Source organism: Monocercomonoides exilis (assembly GCF_001643675.1).
Source record: "Monocercomonoides exilis strain PA203 chromosome Unknown scaffold5-2102611, whole genome shotgun sequence".
NCBI classification, from domain to species: Eukaryota; Preaxostyla; order Oxymonadida; family Polymastigidae; genus Monocercomonoides; species Monocercomonoides exilis.
Window position 1 is genome coordinate 4,554 of NW_027150550.1, and position 22,949 is coordinate 27,502.

The 22,949-nt window shown below is 30.8% G+C and overlaps 3 protein-coding genes across 3 annotated transcripts; all 3 read right to left on the minus strand.

Annotated features, from left to right (window-relative positions):
- Positions 1 to 3,959: 3,959 nt before the first annotated feature.
- On the minus strand, positions 3,960 to 8,962 carry MONOS_15694 (uncharacterized protein; the record flags this gene model as incomplete). Its single annotated transcript, XM_067868586.1, has 3 exons — positions 3,960 to 8,785; positions 8,846 to 8,868; positions 8,928 to 8,962. The coding sequence occupies 3 exons, from the start codon at positions 8,960 to 8,962 to the stop codon at positions 3,960 to 3,962; spliced, it is 4,884 nt and encodes a 1,627-aa protein (XP_067734080.1).
- An 8,325-nt stretch (positions 8,963 to 17,287) lies between these two features.
- Positions 17,288 to 18,832, minus strand: MONOS_17037 (uncharacterized protein; the record flags this gene model as incomplete). Its single annotated transcript, XM_067869917.1, has 3 exons — positions 17,288 to 18,137; positions 18,242 to 18,732; positions 18,799 to 18,832. The coding sequence occupies 3 exons, from the start codon at positions 18,830 to 18,832 to the stop codon at positions 17,373 to 17,375; spliced, it is 1,290 nt and encodes a 429-aa protein (XP_067734081.1). The 3' UTR covers positions 17,288 to 17,372.
- A 2,299-nt stretch (positions 18,833 to 21,131) lies between these two features.
- MONOS_17038 (uncharacterized protein) lies at positions 21,132 to 21,641 on the minus strand (the record flags this gene model as incomplete). Its single annotated transcript, XM_067869918.1, has 3 exons — positions 21,132 to 21,184; positions 21,421 to 21,487; positions 21,546 to 21,641. The coding sequence occupies 3 exons, from the start codon at positions 21,639 to 21,641 to the stop codon at positions 21,132 to 21,134; spliced, it is 216 nt and encodes a 71-aa protein (XP_067734082.1).
- Between the last annotated feature and the right edge of the window lie 1,308 nt (positions 21,642 to 22,949).

The window sequence follows — 22,949 nt, forward strand, 5'->3', positions numbered from 1 at the left end:
TAGTTGTTTAATCCTAATGGAACCAATCCAAAACTTGTTTCTGCTTCGTTTCATATTTTCTTCAATTCCTAACATGATCCTCTAAAATTGACTCGCATCATGATTGCTTGTTGGCTCCTTCCATCTCAATCATCAAGAAATCTACTGTACACAGAACATTCCAATCTCCAGCATCCAATTTACAATAGCTTTTTACCAATAAAAAAAGTACAATCGAATAATCACTTTGTTTAAAGCATTTTATGATAGAATCTTTCCTTGTAATCCACTTCCACATTTCTTCGCTTCCTCAATTCCTTCTACGCTTCAGGTTTTTATTCCTCTTTGTGGATTACGCTGTTACACATGAATATCAACTTGTCTGTAAACATTTTGCTCATATTAACTTTATGACTGTTTTCAGTTGTGCCACATATTGCAGTTCGTTTGGATGCTACGCTCATTCAGTGCCTTTTTCAAACATCATTGAATTACATTTTGTTTATATGCAATGAAAGCATATTTCAAAAATACGCTATTTGTGATCAGCACGAAGTTCTGCTTGATTAATGATGAAGCGTCTCGTTCTCGGACATCAAATATAAAAATTGATCAGATATATTTTCTTCATCTTGATCTTCGATCGTTCCTCTTTCTTTATTCGCTTTTGCAATGTCAATCAGATGAAGGTGAAAATTCCTCAAAGATGAACCATATGATACAAAACGTTGGTGTCAGTTGTGCATTTTCGTTTATAATTCCGAACTACATGAAGAAGTGCAACGACAAAAAAATTATGGATGGATTATTTCAGTTGACATCGCACTGCTTGCATCACTGAAACAATTTTCATTGAAGAGCTATCCTTTATCATTAAACAAAATTCTTCCTTTATCTTTCTTCCCTCTATCATCTTCTTCTATTCTATTTTCCTCGCCCTTTGTTTCCATTTCTCTAATTCTTTTATTCTTCTTACTGCGCTTCGAATTCGTCTCCCTTTCCATGTGCACTAAATTGATAAACTCAGTTCCTCACAGGCCAAGCACATTGTATTCCAGAAAACGCACCTTTGACTCCGGTAGTTCTTTCTATTCTTTCTGTTTCTTCTGCTTTTTTTCTAGGTAGTTTATCATTCTCTGCTTTTTTTCAACTTCGTTCATTATTGATGAACACTTCGTTGAAGCTAGTAATTTAAGAGAAGTCAAGTTGTTAAAAATTTATGTATCAACATTCTCAAACCTTCAACAGTGTTGAAATCATTTCATCATCGAAATTTCTTCAAAAACGAAAGCAGCATCAACAACTTTTGCATCTTTTTTCACATAGAATGAGATTCAAAAGAATTCTGTAATTTCGACAACTCGTTGAATTGAGTTGCTGTTGGTGTAACACATCATTGCTGAAGATTTTCATCTGTTACGGATAACTCAAAATGCTTGTACCTTCTCAGCCCAATTTTGTTTGAATAACAAATTTTCTTTTCGTTGTCCTGTTTTCCGATTGATCCAAAGGTTAGCGTGCCTCTTTTCAACAAGCACGTTGTGCTGCTTTTCCATTAATCTGCATAGAAACTTCTCTGATGTCTTTCGTTAAGAATTCGTAACGAAATTTGCCTCAATTGCTAAGATCTTTGATGCCTCACTAATGTCAGATTATGCAAAAGCCTTTCCAAAACGTTTTTCTCATGTAAACTTTTTTATTTATGTGCAGCTTTGTTAGAAATGCAATTTTCAAGCACATGAATTTGTTAATTTCACAAAAACAATGTATTCAGGTCGTTGAGTGCGATCATGAAATATCCAAATCATCCAGTTCGATACTTGCCCAAAACAGATTCAACGTTTCCCCAATACAATAGGATAACCGCTTATTCCTTTATCCAATGATATTTCACATTTTCTTTTTAAAATCTGTATTAATTCATCAAAATCATAATAAAAAATTTTTTAATAAAACAGAAAGCAAAATGTATCGAATCATACTTCAATAGATTTCGATGTTGTTTGAATGCACAATTTTCTTTCATAAATCCCGTAAAAGTTTCAAACGACTCAAAAAACTTAAAAAAATACAAAAATTTGAAAAACTTATAAACAAAAAATCAAACCTTGAGATCATAACGGAAAAATAACGAATAGGCAAAGTACAAAAAAATCAAAATTTTGCGATAGTCATATTAGCGTCTTAACGCACCAAAAAAATTTTTTTAATAAAACTCCTCCATTTTTCATCAGTTTCATCGTTGTTGAGAAATTAATATCGCTCCTCCAAAACAACAAATACTTCACCACATCTTGCCACAATCTATTTTCAACAAAAAAAAGTTGCTCCACCAAAAAGTGCTCTAATTAAAAGTTCAAAATTGAAAGTGTGAAAATGCAAAAATAAGTTCAATTTTTGCAAACCTCCACAGCACATATAAGCCTGCTTTGTCTGCAGCCAACTTTGAAGCGCAACAAGCAAAACTGAATGAGTTGACGCAATCGTCAAACTCAAAAAATCACCCACATAAAGGGATGATCAAAATATTTTTCGAAGAAATTCAAATTTTTATTGCAATATTTTTGAATTTATTCAAATAATTATAGATATAGATATCATTTTCATTAAGTGTAAATAAGTTATTTGAATAAATATATTCTCAGGTATTTTTGTGATTCATATTCATTTTTTCATTTCGCTGAACACAGTCGAACAGAATCTATTTTTTGTTTTCTATATAAAATTCACGAGATTTACACATATTATAGAATAATAAAACGTGTCAACTTCATCAAATCATTTTTGATAATTGATGGGAAATTATATGATATTTTGAAATTTTTTAATATTTTTGTTAATATACGCAAATGCAAACATTTCGAAAAATAATACCAATGTTTATAATTAATCATGCAATTAATAATTTCTGGTTATTAATAATTTGCGAACTATCTCCATTTATTGAATATTTGAAAAATCAAAATTTTGACTGAAAAATGAATGAAATTTCTATTATTCATCAAATTATTAATGAAATAAAAAACAACTTTGAAATCAAATATATATTTTGAATACTAACTTATATAATAAATGATTATTTGATGATGGCGTAAATAATAATTTGGTTCCGCTTTGTCAAAAATTAAATGTGAACTTTTTTCCTGTAAAAATTTGTTTCAACAAATTTTTCTTAAATACACAAAAGTGATAAAAATGATACGCAATATCATTTCCTATGAACAATTATGTGAAACATATCCAAAAATAAGCAACAATTTGTATTTCTTTTCATTACAAAAATACATTAAATTTTTCTGTCATTCACTTTTTTATGGTTCATGAGATATTTCACAATTTATGATTGAAATACAGTACAGTTTCTAAATTGCAATGGACTGTGTTTGTATTACAATGAAATGAATACATTGATGTGGGAAATATAGATTTCTATTTCATTCGGATTATTTGTGATTTTAAAAATGTTATTTTTTAATGAAAATTTTTAAAAAATGGAAAATTTTGTTTTGAGTGGGAAGTGAATAATAAAAATAATATTGTAAATAGTTAATATAAGAATCATTAATGATTATGAATATGATGAATTTTATGTTTTGCAAAAGCTTATAAAAAAAATGATAGTGTATTTTCAGATATCAGAAAATCTAATATTTTATGGGTCACATTTTAAAATGCGTTTTGTGACGCGAATAAAAAAAAGTGATCGAATCGATAAACATATGTTAAAATACACTCTATATTGAATAGATTCATTATCGATTTTTTAAGAACTGCACAGTTCATAGCAAAGAAAAATTCAATCAAATAAAAAGTCAAAAATGAAAAAATTTTGAAAAATCAAAAAATAATTAACAGTTAATTTTTCAAAAAATGAAAGTGAAACAAAATTCATTTCAAGATTATAAGTTCACAAGAATAAAATACACAGCATATTGCAGTAAATAATGCACGTCACTTCCTCTATAAAAATTACTTCAACATTACTCGTTATCTTTTTCCCTTGCCAATTTTTGAATGTATTCTAAATCGAGAGGTTGAGAGTCATGGTAATCTCTCATTAAGTCACGAGCAGTTTGCAAATTGGACCTGCTTTTAATGCTTTTTAATGGATCTCCTGCTTCATTTGCTTTTTTCTGCATTTTCACTATATTTCTTAGTCGATCTCTGCAAGAATTTTTTGATCGAAGTTGTAATTTTTGTTTTAGATAATCATCGCCCTTTCCATTCAAAAATGCATCCATCAAGATTTCATCTTCCTGTCTTGTCCATTTTATTCTTGCTGGGCAATTCATCATTTCATTTCTTTCTCTGACTTCTCTTAATTTCTTTTTCGGTTGAATGTTTGATGTATCAAAAATGATTTCACCATCCAAGTATTCATTTATTGTTGAAAGTAATTCTTGACCCAATTGAACAACTCCTCCATCATTTGCGTAAAATTTTTGTAGAATGACTCTTCTTGAAGCCTTGATATCTGTTTCATTTTTTTCTTTTTTAATTCCTAATTTATCCAAGTAGTTTTTTGAAGCCATTTTGTTGAATTTGATAACCATTGCTCCAGGGTATTTAAGTCTGCTGCAAGAGAATTTGATAACTTGCAGAACAAAGAAATTGAAACTGTCCAAAATGTCTTCAAACTTCCATTCACTTTGTTTTAATGAGATATTGTGAAATACTGTTGGATTTGCCAAATCTTCACTGAATGGTTCAGAAGATTCAATTAGCGCATCAGGAAAACCAGTTCGTGTTGCCACAACAGTTCCTCGTTGTGCATATTTGACATATTCCTTTTCACTTCTTGAATTTTTTTTCCAATTGCCAATATAAGATGCTGTTTCCAACGCACTTTCTTTTAAGATTGGTTTATTTCCAGTCTTTAAAAGTAAAGAACAAATAAAGCCGGATCTGAATGAATGAAAAGCAAATAAATCTTCTGGATATCCAGCTTGTCTTGCACGTTTCTGTATTCTAACTCTCATCGCTCCTTTTCTTAACCCCCAAACAAATTCGTTACTCAACTCTCCGAGATTCCAATTATCAAATTGTGTTAGTGATATTCCAAACTCTTGAACCAAATACTCTTCGAACCACCAAACAAAGTTCAAATTATGTTTGAAGCACAAATCACCTTCTAATGTTACACAATGATCATCACCTCTTGATCCTTTTCCAAATGCAAGATTAAATGTCACCTTAACGAATGAAGATCCCTCTTTTGCAAAAACTCTCACTATATCCTTCAACTTGACAAACGAACAAGTGTGAGCTCTGGCTCCGGTTGATAGAGCAAAAATAAAAAGAGAAGCTTCTCTGGGTTTTTCAACAACCCAATCAGGCATTGAGCTCAGAATGATTTCCAAATCGCCAACAATCAAAGCCTCTTTTTTGTGAGATCTATTTAGAACACCTCCATATTTATTTGATTCGTTCTTTTCTTTTTCGAACATTTCATCCAAAGCATTATATATTTCCATTTTTGCTCTTCTAACAATATGTCTCACATTGTCATCCACAATTTCATTTGTTTTGTACTCAGAAATTTGATATAAGCCAGGGATGACAGATCCATTAATTGTTTCCATGGAATATCTCAATGCAATTCCAAGAAACTTGAGAAAACCATAAACAGGTTTCACCTCCAATGGCCAAGCATTGTAACGCATTGAGTTGCAAAATTGAGTGAACATTTTGTAAACCCAAATATGAGATCGTTCTGATTCCTTTTTATATGGTGCACCCATGTTAACATAAGGAAGAATTGCTTCTCTGCTATAAGTTCTCAAAGCAGATGATAACGTGGATGGTGCATCATAACAATGACGTGGTGTGTTGAGTGCAGGAACAATGCTTGAATTCGCAGTTTGTGATATTGGTCGATATTCAGTTGTTTCAACATTTCCATATAATTCATTTCGATTAACTTTCACTCGAAACACATCATCCGTTGTTGCAATATCGTTTATTGTTTTTGGTTTTTCTTTCATCAATAAATATCTTTGTTTTATCAATTGTAAATTTTCTTCTGATTCCAATACAGACTTTCTTTTCATCTTTTCTTGCTTTGAACATTTGACTTTAGAAGATTTTGAACGTTTGTTTTTTTCATTTTTCATAATTGTAACTGAAGAATAATTATGTTGAGAAAGCGAACTGGAGTCATCTTCATTTTCTGCATCATCTGAAGAATAATTGTTGCTGCTCCTTTCACAATTGGTATCATCTTCATTTGATTGAGTATCAAATGAGTTATCTATTTTCTTTTGTAAACATTGTGCATTCTTTTTTGTCTTTTTTGTTTTCTTTCCAATCACTTTTAATAACTTTTCAGTGCAAGCTTGTTTGGCTTTTCTTGGTTGTAAAGTTTCTTGAGAATTCACATATTCAAATACATCTTTCTCACCAGTAACTTTCAGGTTATCTTTGTTTGATATTTGACTGTTGATTTCTTTCACTTGACTTGTATTCCTCTTCAAAGCACTTTTCTTTTTTGGCCTTCCTCTTTGTCTCTTCACTTTCATGACTGTTTCATTTTGTTGCTTACTGTTTGCATCACAAATTTCGTCTGAATTGTTTGACGAATTCAATACTTCCGGAGATGGAACGTATTCGACAAAACGATTCGATGATAAAGCATCTTTTGAGAGACCATGTAAAGAAACGCATGCAGATGCAGAGGGGAAAGGAGCAGTGGAGTATTGATGACCTTCAACGAATTTGTTTGTAATTCTGAAATGTGGAATTTGTTTTGTCTTTTGATCTTTTTCACTTTCAGAATTTTCTCTCTTGTCTTTTGATTTTGAAAGTGTTACGAGTTTATCCACATATCTGAGATTGGTCCAATCTTCACTGTCTTCATTATCAGTGTGTGTCAAGGTGTCATTAAACTCGCAAACGTTTGAAGTTGATGTTTCTAATTCGTTGTTGATTTCAACATGATTTTCTTGAGATGTTGTTTCATCAGTGTTATCATCGATTGCTGCTAACTGAGAAACCAAATCATCGATTGAATCATTATCATCATTTGAACTCTCACCTTCCATTTCATACATGAAAGGATTTGAGTAAATAATTTCATTTTCAAATGGTAGAGGTGTTGCTGTTGATTGTGTTTGTGAACATGTTTCCGACACAGGAATTGAATTGTCATGGTTGATTTTTCCTTCACTTGCTTTTTGTTCAACTGTTCTTCCTTTTTTGCAGTTGAGATCCAAGTCTTCTTTTCGTGACAAGAACAACGGTCGAGGATAAATGCTTTTATGAGCATATTGCCTGACACAATCAAGTGATTTTTGGTCAGGGTAACTGTACAATTGTGTTGAGTTGTAATCAAGCTTGGGAAGTGTGTCATCAGAAGACATATGAAACAACCATTCAGTAATCGAAGTGATATTTTGAAAGGAAACTTCTTTTTGTCTTTGTTGCAAACCCAAACTGTCAACCAATGATCTATTTCGTTCAACAGTGATTAGTGAAGGTGTAGTGATCACGTCATCGTATGAATGGAATTGCACTGTTGTCGAATAGCGTAGGGGAGACAATGGTCTATTCGAATGATGATTAGCAACGGATGATGTGTCACTGGCCATAAGTCTATTTTGAGTTGATTGAACAAATGGTAAAGATGAAACTGCACGATCTGAACTTGTCAGAGGTGTCAATGTGTAAAAATTGCTGAAGGTGGAAGATTTATTTGCAAAAGCTGGATTTATTGAAGTTTGATGTTTCACAATGTCAATGTGTGATGTTGAAGATTGCATATCTGAAAAGTTTGCACTGCAGCGTGGAGATTGAGAAGGAGGAACAGACAATGAGAATGGATGGGAATGTGATGTTGTATTGCTATTCGCTTCTTTTCGAATTGGAGATATTGATCTCGAACAGTAGTGAGAAAGATTTTTGCATGTCTTCGACTGTTCATCATGGTTATCATTTTCCGTTAATGGTGGTGGAATATCAACTGTTGCATCTGCTGGTGGAGGAAGGTATGGATTTGGGGAAATGGGTTCTGGTGATGCACTGCTTGATTCTGGAGTTGATGCAGGAGGTTCCCAATGAACTGGAGATAATGAAGTTGATGGCTGAGAATACGTTGTGAACAATGAAACTGATCTTGTGTCAGGATATAGAGAGATTGAACTTGATGGAGATTGTGAAACATAACACATAGATGGTGTTTGTGATGGTGACTCTGAATATCGATAGTTGATAGGTGATATTGATCGTGAGAAATGCTGCATTGAAGAATTTTGACCCAGAACATTATCATCATTGGAACTTTGAAATCTGTTCGGATATGGAGAAGCTGAATAATGTCCAGTTGAAGGTGTTTGATATGTGTTCATATCAGAAAACGAATCATTCGAGCATGAAGTTGATCTTGCGTGAGGATCATGTTGATATGTTGATGGTGGATAACTGAATGCAATTTGGTCAGACGAACGAAATCTTGGTGGTGAAATAGATCTAAATGGACGTTGCATTGCTGTCATTTCATTGAAAACATGTTCTGAATCTGGTGTTTGAGCCCGTGGATGTAAAAGTGATGTGTGTATGTTGTTGCTAATTGTTGGATGTTCATCACTGTTGAACGATTCAGGTAAACGTTGATTTGAAGGAGACATTGAACGAGAAGTCAGATGTTCCCTTTGAGACGGATAACTTGATGACTGATATTGGCTGTGAACAGACGGACGATATGACGGAGGTGAAAAGAAACCAGGCTGTGATGGTGAATATACTCCTCCAACTTCTGCTTCGACTTTGTTTGAACTCTTTTGTCTTCCTCTTCGAATTGCATCGTTTCTTCCTTAAAGAAAAAATAAAATATACATCAACTTCATACAAAGAAATTCAGCGAAAAACACACTTTTATGACAGAATCCGTAGTTGCTATTGCACAAAGAAAAAGGAAATAAAAATGATTAAAATGAAAATAACAAAGATCAAACATTCGCCTTTGCTCACTTTCGTTTGAATTGTACATCTTTTTTTTCAAGTCAATTGTTCAATTTCTTGTTTATTTATATCTATTTCTATTAATATGCAAAATGGGAATGAAAATCACTTTTTCAGAATGTGGATCAAAATGGAGTTTATGAACCGGAAAAACAAAATTTCAGCTTGAAAGATGATTGAAAGTGCTATCGAAGGTATTACTGATGAAAAATTGTATATTAATTTGATAATTATTATAAATAATATTCTATTTGTTTTGAAAATAACTTTTTAACTTTCAGAAACTTTTCAATGGATAGGTTTTCAGAAAAGAAGGATCCATGATATTTTGTGATTGAGGAAGCAGTCTTGAACGGACAAATGCATGAGAAAGGAATGTCAGTTACATTTTAAAATAGATTTTTTGTGCATTAAAGAAATAGGAACAATTAACAAAGATAATAGCTCTTAATGAAAAATGATCATATTAAGGAGAATATTACATTGAACGAACAAGAAGACGATAACGACGTTGAGCTGAATATTTATTTTGTTTGATATTCATAAACATGTGATATATGATATGAGTTTTTCAGCTATTTTTTGTTTATTTCTTGAGAAAATTGTGTAACTTTTAATTTTCTATTTATTTGATAAATATTTCTCAAATCGCCTTCATTTCATTTCATATCAATGAATTAAATAAAATATAACAATTTTGAAAGAGCATTAATTGTATTTTTATGATAGAATGAAATGAATTCATGAAAAATTAAAAAACAAAAGTTTAACTGCAGTCTTTCAATTATAATAAAAATTTTAAACGGATACATAAATAATTAATACTAAAGTTTCATAATGCATGTTTGTGAAAAACGTTTTAAACATCTTTATAGATAAAAAAGCTTAACAAGAAAAAGCAAAAGTGACACTTTTTGAGATATAAAAAAACTATTTCTTTATTCTTCTTTGATTGATCGTATTATAAGAATCAAAAGAACACTTCAAACGATATTCTGAAGTTAAAAATGTTAAAAGAACGAAAAGAACTGCAAAAAATACGTGATAAGCATTTTTTTATCATGTATCAGCTTTTTAATCAAAAAACGATGATTTATCAAATAAATAATGTTCAAAAATTTAATAGAAAACTCATACATATCGCAATTTCACCTTCATAATCGGTAATCATTGAATGCTGTTTATTTTAACTCTCTTTTGGTTTTCGGATCATGTTGAATTAAATAAATAAAGAATTTTTGAACGAATTTTTATCTTTTCTTATCAACAAAGAAATATTGAATTGATTTTAATATCGCCTTGCAAACCAAGAAATATTGAAAGTGTGTAACATTTTTTTCAATTTGTTAACCACATTTTTCATTTTCCTTGCACACAATCTAAAAACAATAGAAGATATATTGTTACAGACGAATGAACAAATAAATGAAGCGATGAAGAAAGCAATAATAACAAAAATGAAGTGAATCTTAAGGCATCAAAGGAAAAAACAGGTTTGTTTTTTTATTTTTTTGAATTTACTTTTTTCAATAAAAATGGAATGAAACAGAACGAATACTTTTAGCAAACATTTTGAATGAATTTATATAGCCGATATTTCAATGCACATTGATTACAGTCAAAAGATTAACAAGAAATAACTAATTTTTGTTTAAATAAGCTTGGAAGCAATTTAAACAAGCCTGTTATTTTGAATTGATTTGTTTCCGATAGAAATACGTTCACTTTATTGATTTATAACTTTTTTAAACATTATTTATTGTTTATAATGTTTATGTCCGTTGAATGATTGAATGGATATTTTCTTTTTTCAAAAGAAAATATTGCATTCAATCCATGGTCTTTTTTCGAAATTTTGCGATAATAACCTTCGTGTTCATTTTATTCTATTTTTTTCCTTAATTTCTTGTTAAAATTAATAAAAATTCACTTATTTTTGAAAGAAAACAGTACTTTTTTTATTAAAGTTTAATATTTTTGTGGTATTGAAATGAAAAAGACAAGATCTTAAAAAATTGCGAGTGAGATTGAAAAAAATAGTAATTATAATATGATATTTCTGTTATTTAAACAGCATTTGTTATATTTTGCTATTTAAACAACAAAATATTGAATTTGTTTGTTAAAAAGGATTCTATTGATGCTTTAAATTAATAAAAAAGTTAATCAAATTAAAATATTCATTAAAAACAGAGCAAACCGAGTTTTTCATTTGATTGATTATTTCAGTCTAATTTGACTGGAATGACAAATTTTGCAAAGTTGAGAAATATCTTCAAAACTGAGATGAAATAGCGAAAAAACGGTGTGTTTATCAATTGTATCTATAATTAATATGTTATTAATGAAATTGTTATTTTGTTTTATGTAAAAATCATTGAAAAAAACAGAAGTCAAACCTGGTTTTTCGGTATTTACAATTTTTCCTCTTCGCGCTGCGAACATCCCGCCAAAGCACTTCATTTTAATTATGATTACCACCTACATGCTTTTTATTAAGTCAAATCATCCCATTCGTGAGATAATTTTGATGACTGAAAAATAAAAATTTTCATTATGGTATTTTTGATTTTTTTCGAATTTTCAATTTTTCCTTGATTAACCGTTTTGATAATAAATATTAATTAAGTTAATTAATAATAAACATGTTAAAAATGCTTATTTTCCAATTTGGTCACATTTCGAAGAAATTTTTCAAAAATTTATTTTTTCAGGTGAGTTGATATGGGATGTCAAATAACCTAAACTAGTTGACATTTTTTTCAGAAATATTTTTTCTTGTTTTGCATCCTTTTGCTTTTTTCTTTTGTTTTACGCTCATAACAGTTTATAATTTGCATTAATATCGAGCTGTCATACAATTTTCCCAAAAAAGTTTTTTGAGTGGAGAAAAGCGAAAAATTTAATTATGGGTCTGAGTTAGGTTAGGGTTTGTTTTTGTGCAGCCTACTGTTGTCCAAATTTATTTTTGTGATTGTCACAGCTCCCCGGGGCGGTGTCTGTTCCTCACCAAAGCCCCTCTGGTGGTAGGGGTGGGCAAGCACCTTCACCCACTATTTTTGGTTTCTCCCGCACCCCCTCCCCCGGCGAGAAAAACGCGTGAAAAGAATCTGGATGCGTCGTCTTTTCCCCTAACCTAACCTAGTTTAAATAAGACAGACAAAGACAGACAAGGAAAGGCCGACAGATAGATACACAGAGAGACAAGATAGATAGATAGATAGATAAGCCGACAAAGCGACGAGTGCGTTCAATTTTTGAGTGGGTCAGGAGGCAGCCACGCACAGTTGGCAGTGTCATTCCTCTTTTTCTTTTTTTCTTTTTTTTTTTTTATTTGTTCTTGATGATGAAGAAGAGGGGTCAGAAAGAGTGCTTTTTCTCTTCATATTTAAAAGAAGGAGGGGAAGAGACAAGAGAGAAGAGAAGAGAGAGAAGAGAGAGAGAGAAGAGAGAGAAGAGGAGAAGAGGAGCAGACTGAAGGGACAGGCGCTGAGCGAAGGCGGATGGCCTCTTTTGCAAAGAATGAAAGCAGCAACATTGACATGTGGAACATTTGTTATTCTTGATTTGTTTTCTTTTTGTTTTCTTTTTCATGGAGAAAAGAACAGAATAAATTCTGAATATTCTCTTTTTTTTATTTCTTGTTTTTTGTTGTTGTTGTTGTTGTTTTGCTCCATTTCAAAGAAAATGAAGAAGGGAAAAAGAAAAAAAAGCCAAAAGACTTTCAAATAAACTTCGAAAACTGTTTTTTTGGTGTTGTGAGATGGCAAAAAAAAGAAAAGAAAAAAAGAAAAAAATTGAATTTTTTATTTTATTTTATTTTATTTTATTTTTTGGAAGGTGAAATTCAAATCATTTCATTCTCCAAACACATTTGCAGAGGTGTTCGCTGCATAAGAAGACAATCCAGAACAAGATGCTCTGCTGAGGAAATAAGTCATCTCAATGACATCTTCCTTTCTTCCTTTCTTCCTTCATTTCTCTCTCTCTCTCTCTCTCTCTCTCTCAGAAATATCCAAACCGAATTGTTTCTCCCTCTTTCTTGTCATTTCGCCTTCCAACTCCAGCTGCCTTCAAATTGAATAAAATGCCTTTTCCAAATATTCCTCTTTAAATTCCTCTTTAAATTCCTCCTTCGGCTCTGCCCTCCCTCAAAACACTGCAGATCTCTCCCGCATTTTCTCCATTCCACACCTCAAAACACTCAAAAAAAAAATAAAATAAAATAAAATAAAAATAAAAATAAAAATAAAAATAAAAAAAAATAAAGCAGCTTTCTGTAACTGTCCATTTCAATGTGATCTTCGTTTCTTTCTTCTCTTTTCTTTTCTGATCTCTTTTTCCTTCCAATACACATTTCTTCTCGGCTCTCTAAATTCTCTTTTCGCTTCTGATACAACCCGCTGATCGTTCACCCTCATCTTTCCCAGCTCTCCTTTTTTCGATTAATCTGTCCGTTGAAAAGCCCAAGCCCGATCGATGCTCACGCCAAATAAGATCGTGACGCTCCTGGCAGTCTTGGATGGTTTCTGTGATCTCGCTCAATTAAGTTTCTTTTTTCTCTTCCTATTCAAAATTCAAAAAAAAGGCAATGCGTTCCTTCGAAAAAAACTTCGCAAACTTCCCTTGTTAAGATGTTCCTCAAGTCCAGCAATTTTATTTCCACCTCTTTTCGCACTTCCACCTTTTTCCTTCGATTTGAACCCGCTTTTAGTTATCAAAAAATTAGCCTTAGCAAAAAAAAATTCTCCGATAAACAAAAGAAATCCCCAACACGAGCAAACACAAATTTTATGAATTCCAACATCATTCTTCTGTACAATAGTTTTTAATCAACATTCGTTCCATCCAAAGTCAAAAGCAATAAAACAAATAATGTCTTAAACAATATTCAAAATGTTAATCAAAAATATTTCTCACCTGAATCCGGCGCTATTTGCAAACAAAAAAATGTTTATAATGTACGTTTTGCACTTGCAAAGCTTGTGGGTTATGTTCTATTTCGATGATGTTTGTAAATGTCAAAACTGTCCGCAGCCAGATCTATGGCATTTTTGCAAACACAAATTTTTCATTCGGCCGTTTTCATCTCTGCCCCTTAATTTTTCACAAATCACCCAAAAAAAATAGTCTCATCAAATAACTGTCTGCTATATATATTGTTAATCATCATAGGCAATGACCTTCGTTTTTCTATATATTAAGCCAAAACAGTTCGTATGTTTTGTGAAAAAATGAATATTATCACTTATCAATTGAATGTGTGCAAAAAAATAAATGGTGTTAACTATTATCATGAAAACTCAGCCCATCAACAGTTAGGAAAACATGCTTATTTCGTTTGACAGGGAAATAAAATTAATAATTTGTTGAAGTATTTATTGTACAGTTTCCAACGCAATTCCAATAATTTTTGTTCAAAAATGGAAAACTTGTTTTAGAAAAAAAATGATTTTGTTGTTTTTGAAATGCACATAGACAATTATTAGCAAATATATGCTTCATATGTTAATTGGAATTTGCTATATTTTACAATAAAAGTGATATTATTGTTTAAAAAAAAAAAGAAAATAAAATAAATTTTTTCAAAATATCAAAGATCGGTTTTTCTTTTTGAAAGGTCGCAAATGTTTAATATCTGGGTTAAATAAAAAATGTTCCAAATTCGACTGTTTTTATGTAATCAAATCATCAAATTTCTTCACCGTGCACTCATTCTCACTTCATGTTGATTTGAATATTCCATTCACAAAATGATTAAGTCTGATTGAATCATTGCCATAAATGGGGGAAAATACGGACTTTCCAGCTTATTATGCACAAAGCATGAAAAAATTGTTTCACTTTTAACATTTTTTTACTTTACCAGATTTCAAAATAAATTAGATTCTCATGTCATTAAACATGTGTTATTAAAAAAACTACTCAATGTTTTGTGTTTTCACAATTATTTCAAAAATTGAACACATTGTTACTTATTTTTTGATCACAAAAATTCAATAAAAAGTTCATAAGTTTTCAAAGAAAAAGCTTGAAAGTTCATATTTTCCCCCATCTGAACTCGAAGTTGTGAGAGTTTCAAATGTTCAATCAACAAATTTTCTGTTATCCTGTTTGAAAATAAACTCATTTTCTTTATTTTTGGATATTGAGTTGATGTGAAAATGTGATTATAGTTCATACAAAGAAGTTTCTTTTGACAAAGAATTCGCTTTAAAGCTGTTGAAATGAAGCGAAATCCTTCACAATAATTATGTGAAATTTTCAAAAATTTGCATGAATATAAGCACAATCACAGAAATCCATATGGACATTGCTTGCTGATTTAGCGAACTTGGAAAAAAAAGTCTTTCATCATTATCAATTACTAACAATTAAATTGAAACTTCTCTCAGACAAGGAAAAGAAAAGTTGAAACTTGTTTTTTGCCTGAAGGATCAGCTTCCTTCTTCACCACCCACTCAACATAAGTTTTCGTTTGAGGCAATGTGTTTTTATGTGTGTACTGATGGCTCATGTTTGAATCATTGTTTGCTATTGCCAAACAAGACCATCCCTTCCGAGTTCATTAATTTTTCTTCGTTTTTCACAAAATATGTATATACAAGCTCCGGAAGGACAACATGTGATTTTTTCAAGACTATTTTTTCCAATGATTTATAAATTCCAACAAAAAAAAAGGAAAAGCTGGCTCATTTTCGTTGTGATTAATAATTGGTGAATAATCATGAAAAACAATTTTGAACGAAAGTTTTTTCATCTGTAAATAACAAATTTAAAATTTTGAAGAATTTTCCTCTTTGGATTACTCATTTTCTTCAACCTTAATTCAGTAGTATTTTTTTTGGGAAAAAATCTTGTTTAAGACAACTTGCTTCAAAAATATCATCTATTAACATTGCGTGCAAAAAGGTTTTCCTGTCAAATATTTTTCTGGATGCTATAGCTGCAACAATTCAATTTTCAGCAATCAGTAATTCTTTTTTGAAAACATGTATTTGACCAGGAACAGTAACAGAAGTTTTATCTCAAGTTTATGGATCATCGATACAAATCTCTTGCATCCAAAATGTGATTCAATCATCTTCGGATCAGCAAAGGGAATAATTCGGAAACAATTCAATGAAGAAGAAAGTGGATAAAAATAAACGAATTTTTTTGTGAATATGGGGGAAAATACGGACTTTCAAGCTTTTTATGCACAAAGCATGAAAAAATTGTTTCGCTTCGAACTTTGTTTCGCTTTCTCAGATTTCAAAATAAAATTGATTTTCATATCCGTAAACAGGCATCGTTCAAGTCAAAACATAAAGTTTTCCAACATTTCACGAACGTCAAAAAATGGACCCATTTTTTTTGAATTTTTAAATCTCAAAAAGTCAATGAAAAGTGCATAATTTTTCTATGAAAATGACTGAAGTCAAATATTTTGTCCCATATTAAAATGAATGAAAATCAGATAACACTGAAAACACACAGCACAAACAAAGAGAGATGAATTTCTTGCACAACCGCTTGGCACAAATAAAGAAGCAATTCAAAATTGCGAGTTACAAAAAAAGTTTTCTGAGGATAATGCATGAACACAATGATAAATGTGAAAGTTACAAATATGAATTCAAAAATCTTATTTTGGATGCACATGCACAAAAAAATGTACAAATGTTGGATATTCTTCAACATGATAAAGATTCATTTAAAGAAGCACTTGAATAATCAACAATAATAAACATTAAAAATTATAAACCTTTGTTTTAAACAAGGGAGAGAAATGCATTCTTTAAGCCATGTGGATATTTCCATTATTCACGTGAAAAGAAAAGGACAAGTGAAAACAACTTAATAAAAAAAAAAATTGCAAGAAGAGAAAAATGAATTATTTTTTAAAAAAATACATTTTTCATTTATTTGATTAGCCTCTGACCATTTCATTGTGGTTGTTCAGAAGAATTGACTATTTGCAAAGAAGTGATTTTTGTTAATATCTTTATCACTTGAAGGCTTCACAATCATTTCGTCAGTTTTGAAATAGTTTGAATACAAACATGCAACAGTCTATATCATTAATTGCTCAACAAATAATAACCGCAAAAGTTTAATTCAAAAAATAATAAGAACTTTCACTGTTTCGTTTCATTAGAAGTTCAGGATTTTTTTTAAAAAAGGAACAGATATTGGAACCAATGGCAATTTCATTTCATCCCTATTCTAACATCTCTAAAAAAAACTTTTGAGGAAACTAGATGAGTGTTTTTTGATCCAATAATGATTATTTCTCATTTCATGGTTGTGTTCTATTCCTTTTTATTGTTTATTGTTTTGTCTCATTTAGAAGATATGGAAAATGGCTAATGCAAAATAACTCAATTTCTTCTTGAAAAATGAAATGATGAAAAAGAAAAATGAAAATTTTGAGTTTTTAAATTCTAAACAATTTTTCAAACATTTACAGAATAATCCGAAATGTTCAACGATAAACCACCATAAAATTTATTATTAAGAAAACCAAATATTTCATGAAAGCTTGCGATGGCATCTTCATATCCACCTTCCTCCATCTTTTCGAATATCTCCATTTTCATTGCCTTTCTGTTCACTTCTTCCATTTCATTATCCGTCTTTTCTCTCAATCGCCTTGAAATATTCAAAAAGAATCGCAAACAATAACAAGTGCTTTTGCATATTGATGCTGATTGTTGAATTTCCTCCAAAACAGCTTCAACAGCTCCTTCTTTCAACAAGTCATCAATTCTCACACTTTCATTTTTCGCTGCTTCCCTCAAGGTATAAATGCACTTGTTGCTGATTTCTCTTTTATTTTCTCTTGCTGCTCGAAGCACTTTCACAATGCTGTCAATAAATCCATCAAATTCTTCATTCTTCGAACGATATTTGCTAAAATATATCCCCAATGTTTTGAACCATCTCATCAAAATAAGCTCATCTTCAGTCACTTTTCCTCCTCTTTCTTTTTCTTTTCTCTTCCAATCAACACATCTTGTCAGTTCTTCCATTTCCCTTTTTACCTCTCTCAAAAAATGCAGTTTAAACACAATCTCTCTCTCTAAACTTTTGTCAAAGTCCAATCTGTAGATCAAATAAAGCCAAATTGATTGATAGGCAAGATGAGTCAGATTATGATGTTTCTGATGAAATAGCACGATTTCTTTGATTTCATTCAAATACAGTTTTTGTTCGACTGACTTTCAAAAAAAAATAAAATAAAATAAAATAAAATAAAATAAAATAAAATAAAATAAAAAATAAATAAATAAAAATATCAAAAATATATCAGAAATACTCAAACCCAATATCCTGCGTTGCTCACAGCCAGCAACGCCATTTCAACTTCTTTTCGAGTCTCCTCGCTTTCCTCTTTCCTCAATGCAACTTTCAGAAGGCAAGGCACACTAATTGAAAGTAATTCCGAAGAAACCCCGGGGCTCAATAAAAGATAGCATTCACAAAGATCAGCCAAAATCTTTTCATTCTTTTCTTCTTTTTTCTCAATTTCATTAATAATCATTTTTTGAACAAAATAGTACAATTTAGAAAGATAAAAGCTGGTAATAAATATGCCTTTCAACTCTTTGCAATGACCAATATGTTCCATCAAATAAAAAGCATTCTTCATTGTCATTTTCTTTTCTTCAATCATTTTGTGCATTTTTTCAAACATTCCAATCGAAATTACTGATATGAATTCGTTTTCGTTCATTTCTTCCATTAGTTCATTCATTTCTTCAATTTTCTGCATTTGTTCTTCCTCTTTGCAACCTTCAAGTTTATCAAACAATTCTTTCATAAAAAATTTACGTCATAATCATCATCAGCATGAATTCAAATACAACGACAATTGCAAACCTGTAAACTTTTCATTGGCGCTCTTAACCTGCATTTTTAAAATGCATTGTAACCAGAAAACAAGTTATTTTGCATTTATAAAATATTTTAATTCATTTGGAGAAATGAAACAGATGAATAATAAAAACAAAAAATAATCATAGAAATAAATACTTTTATACCAAATTTATTTGCATTTGCATTTTTGACAATGCTTTATGAAGAGAAGAATCGTTTAATTTCAGATTCTGTATGTTGTAATGGAAATTATGATCTTATTGTTTTCTTTGGACTTGAAAAACTTTTGGCTAAAGAGAGATTGGTAAATTTATATTTTTCTGCAGAACAGATAATATAACTTTATGTGGTGGAATGGGACAGTTGAAATGATGCATTTATTGTTCAATATTCCTTGTTGATCTTTATGAAAAACATCTTCGAAGGAAATTCAACAATTTTATTAAAATCCAAATATTTGTATTTATGCGTTTTTTTAAATTTTCTTTTGATTGCGAAAATATTTTCTTTCTTCTCTTTTTCAGTTCTCGGAGTCCGAAAAATAAAATAAATGGAAAATTAAAGATTTTTTGAACTGAATATAGAGCTATCAGCTTCCAGGTGGAAATTCAACATAGAAAAGAGATTGGATGAAATTCTTCCCCCCCCCCCCGAAATACAATCTGTTAAGAACGTTGATCGATCGAATTGAACTGAAAACAAATTTCCCAATTTTTATTCTGAAGGATCGAAAATCTGAGGTTTCATGGACAAAAAATTTATTTGAAGGGGAAGATGAGCGAATCAGCTGCTGAATCTTTTGCAAAACCAGGAATAATGAATTTTTTTAAAATTAAAACGAACATTGAAAAGTGGGGGAAAAAAAAAGAAAAAGAAATTGATGTAAAAGTTCGAAATGAAGGTTTGCTGTTTCTTTTATTGAAGTGATTATTAAGTTTATTTTGATTCAGGAAGTTGAAAGAACGAAGGATTTGATAGCTTTGAAGAAGAAGAGGAAGAAGAGGAAGAAGAGGAAGAAGAAATATTAAGAGGAGAATAAGAAAGAGAAGAAGATTGAATTCTTTGCAAAAATACAAATTTTACTGAAGAAAAAGAAGAATTATTCAAAAAATAAAATAATATAAAATAAAATCAAAATAAAATAAAAAAATAAAAAATTCCTTTTTTCACCCTTCTTTTGTGAATTGCGGAATTTTTCCGGCTAAATCAAAGAAGAAAGGAATTTTAATTGAAAGAAGAAGAAGAAGAAGAAAAAAAAAAAAAAATAAAAATAATAATAATAAGAAGATGATGATGATGATTATAATTTGAAAAGGAAAAGAAATGATATTTTCTGAGCATATTGCTGTTGTTTTATGAATGAAAAAAATGCCAAAATGTTTTTTGTTTTATCTTTTTCAATTCAATTTTCCCTCTCTTTTCATTTTTCATCATTTCCTTTCAACTTTTCCCTTCTTTATTTATGTTTCATCGGGTAATCTTTTCTCTTTCTCTCTTTTACCTGTTAAAAAATTTGAAACCTCTTCGCACAAATCATCTGATGAGAAATAACTCCTTTCTTATTATTCTTCTTTTTATAATTATTCTTCGCTTTTCCTGCTGATATCCTCAAAATCTCACTTGTTAATATTTTTGAAACCAAATCCGGAGAATTAGTTTCATCCGGAGAAATATCACTCTTTGCTTGATTTTCCCAGCTTTTGTTTTATCTTCCGCTTCTTCTTTCCATAAATATTTTCCTTTTATTCCATGAAAATTCCCCCTTTCGGCTCATCTTTTGGGAAGTTTGCCTGAATAATTTATTCAAATATTTTTTCCCCCTTCTTTTCTCAAAGCTGATTTCAAAGAAGTCTTCTTCTTCTCTCTTCCTTTCTTTCTCTTCTCTCTCTTTCTCCAATAAAAAATAACTAACTTCTTTCTCTGTGTTTTCTTTCCTCATAATGAGGAACATCTTTCCTTCTTTCATGTCATTCATTTGAAAATATCTTTTTCTTCTTTTTTAAAAAAAAAAGCTAATTTCCTCTTTCTCTCTCTCTTTCTCTCTTTCTCTTTCTCTCTTTCTCTCTTTCGCTTTCTCTCTCTTTCTCCAATAAAAAATCTGGCAAAGTTCTTTCTCTTTCCTTTCTTTTCCTCAGAACGTCGAATATTTCGTCTTCTTTTAAAAAATAAGCTTATTTCTTCTTTCTCTCTCTTCTCTTTTCTTCTCTTTTTTTCTTCTTCCTCTTTCTTCTCTTTTTTTCTTCTTCCTCTTTCTTCTCTTTTCTTCTTCGTCTTCTTCAAATTCACTTTTCTTGTTCACAACCATTTTTTCCTTTGTTTTCTTGTCCATCGCTGCATCACCCTCCTTTCTCTTCTTCTCTTTTTGGAAGTGTTCCAATTTCAACTTTGGCTTAAATATCAGAGTTCCTTTCACATTTTATTCACCCAATTCTGCATATTTCACCAGAAATTGCAAATCTTTCCATTAAAGCATCAAAATGGCTGTTTCCATCAAGCAATTTTTATTGGAATGACGATGACTATAAAGAAGATGATGAGTTAATAGATGATGAAGCATGAAAAATAGATGGCAGAAGAAATGAACGCCATCGTTGAATACGATGCAAACAAGAATAATCTCAAAACTTCTGGCTCTTTTCAAAAAGGTAAAAATGGCTTCTCTCTCTTTGCGGTATTCCTGTTCAAAACCAATCTGTATTCATTCAAAGAACATCTTAAAAGAAAAATGAACAAAACAAAAAAAGTCAAACCATCTTTTTGGTCTTGAAATATTTTCCCATCTCCAATGGATTGGGAATAACAACCAAACTGGCTTTCTTGTTCTCCAAAATTGACTCTTGCCACATAAAAAAATTCAGATAACTGGAGAATAAATGCCTGGCATAGAACATCATCGAATGTTGAGAATCCATTGTGAAGTTGGCTGTGATATCAGATGAAAACACATATTCTTTAAATTAACTCCTTTTCAAAGACTTGTTCAACGTCAAGTCTTCGCTGACGGCTTTCTAGTAGGATTCGTGTAAAGGCAAAGGCGATTGTTATTGAGGCCTATTTAACATCTCGCTCTGTTCGCTTCCTCCACTGTCCAATCCCTCAATTTCCTTTTCTTTTCCACAAAACCAATCTTCCCCTCCAAAACCATGTTAAACAAGTCCTGAGCAAAAGATATGCCAAGGACACAGCATTTCCCTCGAAATGAACAAGCGGTCCAATTCAATCTTTCTGAAATTCAACTCGCTTCTTCTGCATCTAGCTTAAATCATTTTTCATTCAAAATATAGCATTTGACGATATGTCACACATTTTGCAATTTTTCACCATGTTCAAATTTCATGCAACTTCCCACACTTATTCACTTTTCGCAAACAATTTTGGAAAACAGCCACTCTCTCCTCCATCTGCAAGAAAAGTACCTGTTCTTCTGCAATGCTATAACTCGCATGGTTGCATCTGTGGAAGTTAACCTAAACAGCTCAAACAAACTTTTATCTCAACATATCATCAATAAAAAACCTTCATTTTTAAAATTATAGGTTGGTCACCCTTACTTATTTGCGCGAAAATTGATTTTTTTAATACAAAGATTTGCTTGTTTTGATGCAAAAATCTTTGATGCCAAAAGAGGTTTCGAATCCTGTGTTGTTTAAAAAATTTTGATTTGGTGCTTTTAATTCATTTAATTTGAACAAAACACGAATATTTCGAAAATGAATTTATTTGTTGTTTTGGGTTTATTTTGTGATTTCACAGAGACCTTCAGATGAACAAACGTTTCTGGGTATGTCTGTGTTTTGGAACAGACGATTGTTTATTGATTTTATTTTTTTTCTTTTTTGAACATAATTAAAGAGAAACTTTCACAGATGGAACAATGCACCGACACTGAGCAGAAACTGAAAATTGAAGAAATGAATGGAATAGTTGAAGAAATGGATTATAATGAATTTAAATCAGTTTTCACAGAAAAGCTGTTCAACAAAATTCACCAAATGATTGAAGAAAAGAAACTTTCGATGGAAAATGCAATTTTGTTGTTAAAGATCGTTGGATATTATAAAATAATGATATTTATTTTATTGTTTTCTTTTAAAGAATCTTCGTTGTGTAAAAGATTTGAAAAGATGATTATTGAGGAAGATCTTGAGAAAAAA